The sequence below is a fragment of the Nuphar pumila genome, chromosome 12 (genome assembly GCF_984573655.1).
Source record: "Nuphar pumila chromosome 12, dmNupPumi1.hap1.1, whole genome shotgun sequence".
NCBI classification, from domain to species: Eukaryota; Viridiplantae; Streptophyta; class Magnoliopsida; order Nymphaeales; family Nymphaeaceae; genus Nuphar; species Nuphar pumila.
The window spans coordinates 5,482,316-5,496,937 of NC_143260.1; the positions used below are offsets into that span (position 1 = coordinate 5,482,316).

At 39.0% G+C, this 14,622-nt stretch overlaps 1 protein-coding gene across 1 annotated transcript in view; it reads right to left on the minus strand.

Annotated features, from left to right (window-relative positions):
- The window catches only part of LOC149819767 (putative LRR receptor-like serine/threonine-protein kinase At1g53430), a 29,876-nt gene extending 17,520 nt beyond the window's left edge, over positions 1-12,356 (minus strand). Inside the window, 4 exon segments of the mRNA XM_089983249.1 lie at positions 859-927; positions 3,636-3,707; positions 4,266-4,431; positions 12,083-12,356. Of these exon segments, the coding sequence (XP_089839375.1) occupies positions 859-927; positions 3,636-3,707; positions 4,266-4,431; positions 12,083-12,212 (437 nt within the window). The 5' untranslated portion in view covers positions 12,213-12,356.
- Between the last annotated feature and the right edge of the window lie 2,266 nt (positions 12,357-14,622).

The window sequence follows — 14,622 nt, forward strand, 5'->3', positions numbered from 1 at the left end:
CCATGAAAAAAAAATTATTGCAGTAAAAGTGAGCTAAGTATAAACAATGGGTGCTGGGCTTGGCTCGCTCTCACAAGCTCTTCTAAGTTTATGCAAGCGCTGGATATGTATATGATACATTTGGCATTTGTGTCAAATATAACATGTTAGATTAATTGGTTACCTGTTTTGCTTTGTTACAATAGTTAGGGCAGGGGTTCCATTTTCAATGAAGAACATGTATAAACTTTTATTTTTTATTTTCAAACGGGCCAGTTCGATCTTTTTTTATTCGAGCCAGACAATCCAAACCCGAGCAATGTTTGAGGCTTTGAGCATAAATATGCTGGGTCCAAACAGCCTGAGCTCAAATCATTTGGCTCATTTACCAGACCTAGTTGTATGATAACAACCTACAATTACCTTCAAATGTAGATGCAATTGCAATTACAAAAAGTTCAAAACAAACAATATCAATGTTATTAAAATCAAATCGAATCATCCTGGACTGGCCAATCCTCATTGAATCAACCCCTACTGAAATATCGACAACTCAAACCCTTATTGGAGCTGAATCAGGGTTGAATTGGCCCTTTTTATGTATTTTTATGATTTTTGAATTTTGGAAAATTAAATCAACTAATCTAAAGCAATTCCGATGGAGCCTAAATCGGCTAACTCACTGAATATTTTCAAAAATGGATCCGGTTCAGAAACCGATTTTGACAACATTAAGCAATATCGCTTGTAATGTGCAAATTAATGCATAGGTGTACGTTTACTTAGACAAATGATCAAAAGAACATACAGAAAGGAGGTTTTCAGGAAAAAATTGAAGAAAAAAACGATACATGAGACATAAATGGAACTTCAACTTACAGTTTAACCAATGATAAAGAACCCCAACTAGATGGAATGGAACCAACAATGTAGTTACGTGTTAGTTCACTGTAAGAAAGCAAACCACTATGATCAGAAACATGCACCAAGAAAACATGATTTATCACAAAATTCACTCGTGGTTGTTGCACAACTATTTATGCATGGTTCATTGTACAGACAATTGTAACTCGCTGGATTTTCACGGGAGTTTTTTTGGTAATTAAAAAAAATCGATAGCCATAAACATTTCAAAATTTCTCAACTCATAAACACATATTTTTTCGTTGAAAAATTAAACACAATCCAAAAGTTGATTCAAAACAAATCAACTACGTTGCACACATCTACAGTGTCAGATTGAGTCAAAACAACTTGCATCATGAAATCTCAACTAGATTATACACACAAACGGTTGTAGCAAATATATATCCTATTTGTTGAGTATCATCAATTTGTAGGCTCATTGGCACTGCTCCACTTGTAAGATTAGAGCGGATCAAGTAAAATGGCATTTTACAGTAGTAAAATGCAAAAAGAAGATGGCACATGTCTTGTTCTAATGCATAAGTGGCTCCATGTATTTCAAAATGGGACATAAGCACCTTTAACTATGAGAAGCATTAAGATCCAAACTGGATAAAAGTAGATTAGGTAAAACCCTGGTCACTGATATCGCTGATGTTTTGAAAATATCGCAATATTATCAGCCTTTCAAGATAAGCTGATAATATCTGCAAAATATCGCAGTAGTTTGAAAATATTGCCAGAATACATAATAGCATACAGTAACACTATACTTTGAAAAAGTCTTATTTTTGTATTTTTTAGGCCTACTTTTTTTAATTTTTCAACCTTGTTTCATTGTATTTGTGCAAGAAAATGCAAAACCTATCATTTTCATACCCTTCTTATTATTTTTATAATTTTTATAGTTTTATTATTTTTACAGTTTTTAAATTTTTAAAATTTTCAAAAAAATAAAAAAAAACTATTTTTTGAAAAAAAAACTTTAAGATAAATCTTCAATGAGAAATTGCCAAGAACGATACTGGTGACTATGAATAAAAGCTGCTTTTTACGAGTTACTATTGCCGGTACATAGGCCATGACAACTGTCATGTGTAGTGGGACCTAGCTACTTTTGCTTTTATATTGTCATATGGACCAAACAAGAGGTGTTAAAGCTAATCGTGCTTTTATTGACGAGTTGTGCCAAATTTGAGCTGACATTTTGATGCAGGAGCTGAGTAGAAGACCTAAGTCCATAAGGATCTATTTGAATCCATTTGTATTTTGAATTTTTGTTTGTTATGTTGGGTCTTGCATTTGGATCGTGGTATCTGATCCACACTTTTAAGATATGTTTAATCTTTTTAAAAGGTTATCTCAATAGGCAGTTTGTTTTTATTAGAATTAGAAAACATTTTTCTTTAAAAAAACGAGAAGGTTAGATGTGAACTCAGAGTTGAAGATGAAATCAGTTTATTCTCTTTCCTGTCTTATCTTAATTTTCAGTTTCCTTTGTTATTTGCTACAATTTCCCATTATTTTTTTGTTTTCCCTGAGATAGATTGTAGTTTTGGTAGAATTTTCTTATAGATCGAGATCAGATCTCGGCTCTACCCATCACCGGTTTATCCGGCTGAGTCAAGGACCCAAAACCCGGTTCAAACTGGTTCTGGGTTCCAAGACCCATTTTATGAGGGGTCTTGGACACGTTTCAGCCCCAATCCCAGGTTATTCCAACTCCGATTGACCAGTTTTTAGTCCCAAACCCACCGGCTTGGACCCAAAACACTGCTTTTGATTTGTTTCTTGTAACCCAAACCCAGACTGGACTTAATCGAACCTGGGCGAAACTCAAGATGTCTCCTGAGCTGGATCAAAACCAGATCCAACAATATTTTGGGTATGGATTGGATTCAAATCAAACACCCTTAGCCCAAAACCTGATTCAAAATCCAACCTATTCTAACCTAGGTCCAAGGACTCATCAAAACCTTGGTCCGATCGATCGTGATCCAATGGGACATAAACCAAGCCCCCAATCCAGACCACACAACCCTGGTCCTCTGCTCTGATCCTGCATCAGCAACTATGGCCAAACCTCATAGATCATGCCTTCTACGACAGTCATTGGGCCGGATCCATTCTGACCTAAACCTGCTTTTTCTGGATAAAGATGGAACAAATAGGATCTTGGTCAATAAATTGGATCTAGATATGGATATGAATCGTGCATATTTAACTTGGATTCTAATTTAGCCTGACAAGGATCTATTTTCCCTAGGATATTGACTGCACAAATGAGATCAATTGGATATGTCATGGCATGCCTCTTTAATTTGAGGCGTGGTTAGGTGATCGGGGCTAGTACTTTACAAAGTACTTGGGCCACACAAAACGCAGGAAATTACTAACGCGTGTAGGGATTTTTCTATGTAAAACACAAGTACAGGAAATCGCTATGTACACAACGATTTTCTATCTAAAACACAATTTTGTAAGGTACTGGGGCCCGACCACTGGATCTGATCCAATTTTAATCGATTTTTTCTGATCTTGATGGATTATGGTCATATTTATCAGATGAACACAATGCAATTTCATCGTTACCGTATTTGCAGATTCAGATCCACTTGATCTGACTCCCTTATGGGCCTATAGATTTGTATTGTTTGACAGCATTTGTTAGAAGAGCATGTTAAACAGTCAAAGAAACTTATCATGGTGATGGAACCAACAATGAATATAAATGCACTAGAATTACTTACAATGTTGTTAGGCGGGTTAGGTGGCTCAGCTCATCAGGGAGTACGCCCGTCAGACTTTGGCCATTTAATTTGCTGAATAGGACCAGAAGATCGAACAAATAATTAACACCATGCAGGGACTTTTTCTTTTTTTTTTGGCTAAGCCGAGAGAAACCCGAGCCCCTCATTGGGGGAGTGGGGCTATGATTGGTAAAAACCCTTCAGCAATGTTGTCTGTATCAGTGTGCTGATACGTATTGTATCGATATGATACTGACCTGAATCGGTTCTCTTTTAATAAATGTAAAAATATTTAAAATTATCTTTTAATATTTTTAAATATTATTTTAATGAATTTAACACGTGTCATGTTCTGTTTGACACATAATATATATATTTTTTAATTATTTTTAGCTAATTCAGAATGATTCACTTCAGTATCAGTGTAGGCCAATTCACCTGAATTGTAGGCGAAACGATACAGGGCCGATACCAATACTGACAACATTGCCCTTGAGATCTCCCTTGCTCACTACACTACACCCGACTCAAGCCTTATGACAGGAGATGAGCCTTGTGAGTTTCAACATCCAATCAACTTGATGACATTATAACTTGAATAAACAAAAAATGAAAATCAAATAAACTTACATGCTTACTACGTGGCAAACTGTCCGATTCTGAAAAGAGCAATCACATGTAACGTTGTTTTTGTCCGAGCCAGCTGTAGCCCACCCTCCAGCCCCTAAGCATGGATCTGCTCTAAAATCCCAATCCTTCTTTTCCAACTTCTTTGCAATCGCTTTGAGAGCATCAACTATTCCAAGCATGAAGTAATAAATACTGGTGACTAAATATGCATCACCACACAATTAATGCTTCACAAGACAAACCACGTACTTAACGCATGTTTACCGTGCCATATGATTAGCGAAAAGATCAGGTGCAATTTGATTGCACAAATATTTGTGGATTAAGCACCTGATCACCCTCCATCTTAGGAACAGGGCTTGTCAGGTGTGGGGGCCCAATGGATGACAATCGGGTGCCTAATGGACAATTCTTGTGCAATATCCTCGATTATCGCCAGCTGTGATTGCTTTTATCTGTTTTTGTCTGGAATATTATTAAAGTCGGCCACAAGCTTTCGCTTCCTAAAGTTTCTAATCATTCTTTATTTAAGTAGTTCGTGAAAAGAAAAGGATGGATATGTATAAGTTGTGGATGCATGAGGTTGAAGTTGATACACCTCCAAGTCCATTTAACCCTAGCTTGATACGGATATGAGCCAGTTGTGATTCGGTAAGGTTATGTGAAACCACATAGATCCATATGTAACTACGTACATCCACTTATACGAATAACTTAACTTATATTTGGCATCTTTTTATTATATGTAACTGAGTGACGACAGAAATGTATCTGAAGATTAGATTTTTCCTACCCATATCCATATCCAGGTGCAGCATGTCATGGCAGTTGAATAGATTAACAAAGACATTCTCAATCGCCACTATTTATGAAAAACTGCTCAACTTTTCCGTTATTTTATTTAGAGCCCTTCTTTTTAATCTTTATTTCCAAGATCTCATATATTCACTACATTGTCTATCCTTTAGTCACATAAAATGACATGTTAATATTTATTCTTCAGCAAAATGCATAAGATGAATTGTTTCAGTAACCAAAAAAGAAACTTTTATGCCTTAATTAAGTGGGCATGTGAAATCGATTAAGCAAAGTAGGCCTTTTAATATAATAACTAGAAGCTTGGGTGACTTTGTGTAAATAGCTCATAAATTGGCTCTAATTTTTTTTTCAAGCTACAGTTCATATTTTTATAGTTGAGTACTTGTGTCGGGCCAAAGAACGAGTCCATTCCAGATAAAGACTTTGAAAACTTTGAAGGAATCTCGCCCACTAGTACCAACTCGTGGTTGACTCAGTCCAAGTCCAAATCCTCTAGGGTATAGATTTTTCTGACTTGGACGCTAGTCTCACCATAGAGAAGGTCGTGGCTACCCAACCTTGGATAGTGATTAAACCCAAGTGGCCGAGCCAAAAAATCAAATTAGTGTAGGCCACTGGCAGAGCCAGAAGTTTTTTGTTGGGTGGGCAGACTTCGGATCTCGGGGACAATGCTATGGTCTTAAGGACGATCCATTTATTCGGATTAATGGCGGAGCCAATTTTTTTTTGCTGGAGGAATAGTCGTTTGCGGAGAGATAAAACTTAAATAAGCCTTTGAATTAAAATAACAATTGTTAAAAAAAACAAACCACTAAATTTATGAACATAATAAGATAAAACCTTAAATTATACTTTTAAACTAAAATAAAGATTGTTCGCTTAAGAAATACAAACAACTAAATTCATGAAAAGGAGCTGCCCCCTGTCGAGAAACAACAGAAAAGGCGAGGGGTGTCACCCCCGAAAACCAGGAAGAGGGCAGGGGAGGCTTCACCCCTCTGCTGAAAAAACATCAAGCAGGCAGGGAGCTTACATCAAGGTGGCAAAGAGTAAGAGGGTAGAGGAGGGGAGGGGGAGCGAAGCCCCCTGCCGAACAACATCAAGAGGCAGGGGCCCCCGAAGCCCCTGTCGAACACACCCGCTGGCAGGCCGCGCCTGCCGAAAAATGAAGCGACAAGCAGGGGCTTTAGCCCCCTGCCGATTGACTAGAAAAGCAAGAGAGAGGGAGTGGGGAGGTTACCTGCGATGACCGGCGATGGTCGCCAGTGAAAGAAAGATGACGAAGAAGAAGGAAGGTCCGACACCGGCGGCTCGCATCGTCGGAGCTTGCAGCAGAGAGAGAAAAGCTCAGAGGGGAGCACCGCGGGTTTACCGAAGGGAGATTGATAACACAGTCGTCGGTGGCTGCAGAGCACGGGAAGGAGCACCGACGAATGTGGTCGCCGATGACAAATGAGGAACAGAGGGGCGAAGTAGAGGAGAGAGGGAAAGTGGCGAGGGTTTTACCCCTCGCCCCTTTCGGCCTGTCTTTTAAAGACGCAGGCTCTCGAATGATCAAGAGCTTGGGTCTGGCTCGGATCCGAGTCAGACTTAAGGGAGCACCCTTGATACATGTCTGATTTTTTTTGGGGGCACCCACCCCTGGCTCCGCCACTAGGGTAGGCACAAATGTGTTTGTACACACATGTTTGCCTATATATATATCGGGTTAATATTGGCTACTACAGAAGGTGCGATACTAATGAATTAAAAATCATAGGCGTAAGTTGTATCAACTCAATCTAACCACATAAATGTGATCTACATGGATTGTTTGCTAAGGATCAAGCCTTGAATCATATTTTTTTTTATGTAAACATGTAATCTTTTGAGTTATAAAATTTTGAGCCGTTGATTTTTTGACCCACATAAAAACTTAATTATTTTATCGTACTTACATTATTCAAAACAAGTTTTTCACTAAACAAACTATATAAATCACATCTATGTGGTTAGATTAAATCAAAACAACTTGCAGTACCGTATCTTAAACAGTAGTAGCGAATATTAACCCATATATATATATATATATATATATATATATATATATATATATATATATATATATATATATATATATATATAGTCACTAGAATATGAAAACTAATGTGTGAACCGCGATTTTAGTCCGAATACATGGCACATTTTCTGTGCCTTAGGCACATGATCGACGTCACCTCCTCTTGCTGGAGAAATCCCCTTTTTGAGCTGGTGGACGTCGGCTCAGGACAGGCTTCCAAAAAGGGGTTGGTCAGTTTTTTCAATGCGAGTCAAACTAGTGGCCATGAAAGGACTGCACAAGAACGATACCTCATTGGGTTGGATGGGAGCCATAGCCAGCAGCACTGATCGGCCGCCGGTCAGACCAAGCTGAAAAATCGCTTGGCCGGTGGTTGGATCCCCTCCTTTGGCTGGGATATAAGTTTTCCCAACCCACCGACTCACATAGCCATGCCGGGGCTATTCCAACCGGCTTGGGGGGGTCGCCACCAGTGGGATCTCGACCCACACTCGTTTGTTGGCCATATCCAGCTGGCCTCCGCTCCCACTGTTGGTCTGAATTGCCGGCAGTGTGGAGGCAATCCATGATAAACGGGGGCCACCCGACGCCCTAACCCACCAAACAGGTTTCATGAACCAGTTATGTTCTGTCGCCACAAGGGACACCAGTTCGAATCAAAATTAAACCGGTCCGGAGGGTTTCCCGAACAGTTTAGAACTCTATCAAACGGTTCTCAGCTTTTATAGCTTGGTTCCTGGGACCAGAACCAGTTACCACTGATTTTAAACCTTGATCCAGCTCAAATCAGACCCTATGGTCGAGTTTGGTCTGAATACCCAAATTAATTATTTGGATCAAACCCAAACTCAGTTTGTTAGTCTTAATTCATTTATCCAATCGGACCCAGACAAGGCTCCAGCCATTTGTTGGATTGGATCAAAACCAGACCCATCTTTATTATGGACTTGGACTGGGTCTAGACCAAACCTAATATTATTCCTAAAACCCAATTCAGGCTCCTACCCATCCAATTCTGGGTCCAATAAATTATCCAAACCCTGATCCAGTAATGATTCAACTTGGATCCAAACCACTGAACCCCAAATCTGACTTATTATCCAAACCAAGCCCAACCTCTTTATCCAATAAGCAACCCACCTATGCCTTTCTTACAAGACCCAAATTCTTGTATCGTCTCGGATCTAAGGTCCACCAGCACAAGCAGATCCATTGTTTGGACATCGTGAGAACTAGTGTGTACCTACAGTGGCACATGCACCTGAGAGACAGCCATTGCAACTTGTGGCTCGAGGCTAAGTTTTGATGATGAATTTTGGCATGAGCACCCCTTAGCCCCAATGACTGTCGTCCAACACGTGCACCTGAATGTGTGGAGATGTATGGCATGAAGATTGAGTTGCTTGAGTTCACAGGGTGACTAGACGCAGACGCTTTACTTGATCAGTGGTCTAAGTCGACTGAAAGAGCCTTCACTTTGCATCAGATTCTGGAGTATAAAGGAACCCAGAACTATATAGTTCGATCAATGTCATCATATAAGGATCAAGTTGATCAAATTATATTGGAGTCTAAAGCTAGCCGACATAGATTAATGCAGCATATACACATAAAATTGGGTTTGCGTAAAACTCGATCCAATTCAGTAAAGATGATCACTAATTAAACTAACTTGGTTTCACTTGCATGAACCCATCAAGTTGGATAATTAGTAATTACATAAGAAAAAACCGGGCCATTTGAGTCGCATCAGACATCCAGCAAAGCCCACCCATTGTTAGTCGCGTCCTGGTTCTGGTCAAGCCAGTGCCGTACGTGAATCTCATGTGGCACAGAATACTCTATGGAAGTGTTGTCAGTAGGGGTGTCAATGGGTCGGGTCTACCAGGACCGACCTGAACCAAACCCTATACGGTTTGGGTATGGTGATAAATAATAAGACCCAATTAAGGCCCGGATCCAGATCCAAAGGTCCGATTAATACATGGACCCGGGCATAGTTTATAAAATTTCATACCAGATCCAGACCCGGCCTGAGTTTCCGATTAACACTCATAATTTTTCAATATAAAATCATAAAAAATATGGTTTTTATCAGGTATGGTCCGGGTCTGGTTCATGTACTTCTTATTGGGTCGGGGGTGTGTTTTTTATTATAGTACTGGGACCTTATTAGACCTGGTTCCAGACCTGATACCATACCCAAAAACCGGATCCAAGTCTGGTACCACCTGGGTCTAAACCAAACCCCACCCATGGACACCCCTAGTTATCAGTATTGTTGCGAATCGACGGATTTGTATGTATTGACCAAAACCACATTTACAACCCAAAGGGGTTTGGCATAGTGGGATGGAACCTGGGCTGCTAGGCAGGTGATCGATCTAGGTTCAAATCCCATGTGTGTCACCTTTGTCAGTATCGGTATCGACCCTAAATTGTTTGGCCAACTATTCAGGTAAACCGGTCATTACCCGATTCTCAAGCGAATCATTCTTAATTGGTCAGAAATAATAAAAAATATATTGTGTCAATCAAAACATGACACATGTAAAACCATTAAAATAATATTTAAAAAAATAATTTTAAGTATTTTTATATTTATTAAAAAATAGTTGATTTAACTGAGTATCATATTGATTTTCTGTTGATACGATATGTATCGAACAATACGCACCAATACTAACAACATTTGTGTCACCCTCACTTATTTTAGAGATGGTTTCTCTATGCATAATATTGACAGCTTTATGGTCAAACTTATTTAGTAATTAGTATTTTTTCTCAAAATACGAGTTAGTGTTAACCCAGGAACAACCCAACATTAATAGATGATTGAGGTAATTTGATTAACCCAAGTAAAAACCTTGGTGTAAACTTACAAACTTTTGGTGTGTGCATGAATTAGATTGAAAAGTTTGGTGGTTATTTGAAATTTTTTCAAAAAAAAATATTTAACTGTTTTTTTAAAACATTAAAGAAAAAGTCACTTTGGTTAAAAATATTAATGATTGCAATAATGCTTGAACTCATGATCTCTCAAACATAAAACATGGTGCTAACTATTACACCATAACAAATATTTATTTGTCAACAATTTTTAGAAAAAAATTATATAGCCATGTATAAACTCCTGGAGGCCAATCAAACATTAATGAGCTGGACCATTAATAGCACATTCAGGTCCATGTTTGAAATGCATGACTTGACCTGGTAAAACTGGAACACAATAATTTATTATTTTATTGAACTTGTGTAGATTTTGATGAGTCAAGTACCGGGCCCGTTGAAAGTCCTAAAACCTATTAATATAACAATGACAGAACCCACTAATAGCACAACCAGTTTTATGTTTGAAAACTAGAAAATTTATGCAAACCAAACAAAGACTGAGTTGTACTATTAATGGACTGGGTCATTAGTGGCTTCATTGTTTTTGCTGGAATTTACATCTAGTTATAGATTTTTTTTTTTTAAATTATCAACATGAGTTAATGTTAACCTAAGAACAACCCAACGTTAATTCATGATTGAGGTAATTTGATTAAACCAAATAAAAACTTTGTTGAAAATTTGCAAACTTTCAATCTTTTGATGTGTGCATGAATTAGACTGAAAAGTTTGGAGGTATTTGAAAATTTTCCTTTTTTTTTAATAATTTACTTACAAACGTATCATCTGCTGGTTAAAAGTTGGTGGATTCAGCTTGCTCAATTCGATTAGGAGTTTGAATCGGTCGACCCTCTGAATCGTTTCCAAAATAGGTTCGGGCCTGACACCAATTACGACAACACTGCTCTATGGAAACCCCAAAAAGGATGGGTCGATCTTAACGGTCCAGCTAAAGCATCTGGATGGTTAGTACGTAAAGGTGAAAACGTGGATCACACTCTAGCGGCCAGAGTTGAATATAAGATTGAACTCATCCTATGTCAAAATGATGAGATCCTTATTCATGCACATGGTGGGGTCAGAATTCTAGAAGAAAAATGGCTTTAGCAGGACCATTTTGCCGTTGCATTTCAAATGCAGGACACCCCACCACAGGGACAAAGCCGTCTCTGAGCAAAACTTGTCCCGAGTTTCAAACGTGTCCTAAGAGAAATGTTACGGGGAGCCCCTGGCCCTGGCTATGAGCACTGAACTTCAATCCTAAAGCGCCAGTTGAGATGCGCTGTAAGCCAATATCATTATAACTCATTCTACCATTAGAATAGGGAATGTAAACGGTTTGGATTGGGGTTGAATGTTGCCAATACCATATTCAGATGCTGGCTAAACGGATTCAAATTTGGATGGTGAAAACTTCATTACATGTAAACAGATTCGGATATCAATCAAATTATCCAAATTTGTGGATTCAGTAGCAAAATAATCAAAACCATATCTACATCCCACTATAATAATTGGATATGGTTTTGGCTTACCAAACGCACCAAAATAGAATCTAATTTGGTTGGATATTGGATAAAATCCGATTCATTGGGAGAACTACTGGCACACAGAATATCAATTTGATCCTTGTTCTCGAAGGGACGCACTAACTCCCTAAAAGAAAAAAAACTACCCTCGATGTCCACTAGAGACCCCTAAAATGACACAGGTGTCCCTGAGAAACTAGGAAAATGACTGAACTTTTCTCTCTGCATCCTCGGTGCTGGGGAATTCCGGGAACTGGGAAGGATTAATTAAACTCTAATCCTTAGTTAATCGTTTCCGTTAAGCCAGATTAAGAAGATCGAAGGATCGCCAGAGATTCTAACGAAGTTGAGATCGGATCAAAAACAGCAAATTCTTTTTGATTTTTCGTCGAGATAATTCATTCAAAAGAGGAAGATGGAGAGAAAATGTAGGGATCTAGATCACAGCTTCACCTCAAAATTAGAACTGAAAAATAACGAAAAAACAGTAAAAAGAGAAGCAGGAGAGAAACTCTTACTTTCGTTGTCGGGAAGCTTCGAGGCCTCGGACCCGAAATTCTCCGGCGAATTCGCGGCGAGAAGCAAGATGACTAAGAGGAAGGAAGCGAAGAAGAGTCTGGAGAAAGAGTCGCCGTCGATTCTCTCCATTTCGTTTCCTTTCTCTTTCACCGATTCCCGACCTTCTTCATACGAATCGAACAATAGAGAGAAGGAAAAACGTTTTTTTTTCTTCTTTTATTTCCTTCTCAGGAGGAAGAAGTGCGAGCTAGGTGTGGACGAAGGTAGGAATCGGAAAATGCGGGGTGGGTGGGTGGGTGGTTGGGAAGAGAGAGAGAGAGGTTCGCTGCGTACACACTGAAAAGGTCCAAGTAAATTAATTTGGGAGTTCAATATGGAATTAGGGCGGTCAATGGGTCGGGTTTGTATCAGGTACTCGACCCGACCCAAACCTGAATTCTCAGGTATGGGCATGCAAAAAGCTGACCCGAATAATATTCGGGTCAACCTGAACCCGACCCAACCAATATGCGAGCCGGGTTTGGGTCATGTTTTTTGTTGGGTACCCGTCTCTGCCTTAGTATTTTATGTGTATTTTTAATAAAAAATTTCTAAAATTATCTGAGTTTAGGTTTGAGATTCCATTTTCATGACCTTAAAAACCCAAACCCGAACTCTGATTACATGAGAACGTCCGAGTCAAACCGGGGGCTGACGGGACCCGTAGACAGCACTAATGGATTATGGACTCTCCTTTTTCCTTTTTTTCAAGCAAAAGAATCACCGACATGGTCGTTGGCCTCCCGTGTGGCGCCCCTTATGCATTGCAATTACTCAAAGTCAACGAGGGAGGACATGATGTCACAATGACACTCTATTGGGGGATCCAGACTGTCTGACACAACTATGACACGTACTAAGATTAATTTAATATTTTAAATATTATTTTATTGTTTTTCAATAATATTTCAGTACAAAATATTTTTTTGTATATTAAAACATTAAAAAAAATTATTGATTAAAATATTTCAAAAACTTCGTGTCATTTGTATCTTATTTTTGAAAAAAATTGAAACATGCATGCCTTACCTGAGTCATGTACCAGGTCATACTTGTATACGGCAATAGAAAAAACCCGTTTTCAAAAAACATGTGGTCGTACCTACCAAATAGGGACACCCTCTCTCTCCTCCTCTTTCCTCTATCTTTCCACTCCCTCTTCTCACTGGATCAGGGGCAGGTTATATGTCTCTCCCCCCCCCCAACACGCATTGTAGCTACAGTGCATGTTTAGGTCTCGACTGAGCCCTATATAGTGCTTAGTCAGGTGTATGGGACCCCATACACTCGCTTGCAGGGTTTCCTCCCAGCCAAGGCTGCCCGATCATCGTATGAGCCTCCTTTTAGCCAGGGCCATCCTCTATCGACCACCACTTCGCCGGCCTCCTCTTGCTCACTACTCTCTCTGTCTCGCTCCTTTGTCTTGTCTCTTTCTTCCTCCCTTCCGTTCCATCGTGAAGGGAAAGAAAAAAGAAGAAGAGAAGAAGAGAAAAAAAAAGAAAGGAAAAGTAGAGGGAAGAGCAGGCCACAACACCTCTATCGGCCTCGTGTGCAGATGCCACTGCAGTGCCATTGAAGCTGCAACCACCGCCCCACCTATTGCGTGGGCTGGGCCAGGCAACAGCCGTGTCGCCCGCCACTGTCTCACCACTAGTGTTGTAGTTGTGCCTTTCATTGTTGTTGTCGTGTACCACATTGCAAACACATAGTTGTCGTTGTTGAGCGCTTGATGCTATTGTTGATATTATATCGAAGTGTGTTGAGTTCCAGAAGTTTGAGAAGTCCTCGAAAGGACACAATTGTAGAGGTATGATTTCTAGCATCTTTACTACGTGTTAGGATAATTGTGTACAAAGATAAGATAAGTTTTATCTTGACGTGTTAGGATAATCATGTACAATGATAGGGCAAGTTCTATCCAAACTTGTGGTGAGATATGTATACCTCAAAAAAGGGGTTTGAAAATATTTAATTATTGTTTATGCACTAAGAAGTTGGGATCGGTGGACAGGAGATTAAAATTGTAGAACCAGGTGATCCATAACATTTATAGTGTTTTGTTTTTCACGACAACCATTAAACATTTAAAAGATCAAATTTAGTATATAAAATTACTTGTTTTGTAGGTTAGACTATTTAAAGTATGTTTGATGTGTGTGTATGTCAAGACTACACATACATGTATAATTGTGCCCATATGCAAGAAAGGAATATACATATGTCGACATATTTGATGCAATGCATAGGTATGTGATCACACGACACATATAAAAAATATTTTATTATTTGTGTGCATATGTCGAAACAACATACTAATGCATATTTATTTGTGCACATGCAATGGATGCATATGCTTGATCATATGTATTATGACATGTACGTATATAATTATAACATACGTATGAAAATTATGTTATGTGCATATACCCAGGGTATGTATTTTCATTGTACTCATTTTCAGGAGTCGAGTCTTAGTCTAGTCTGTTTTTTTCGCTAACTG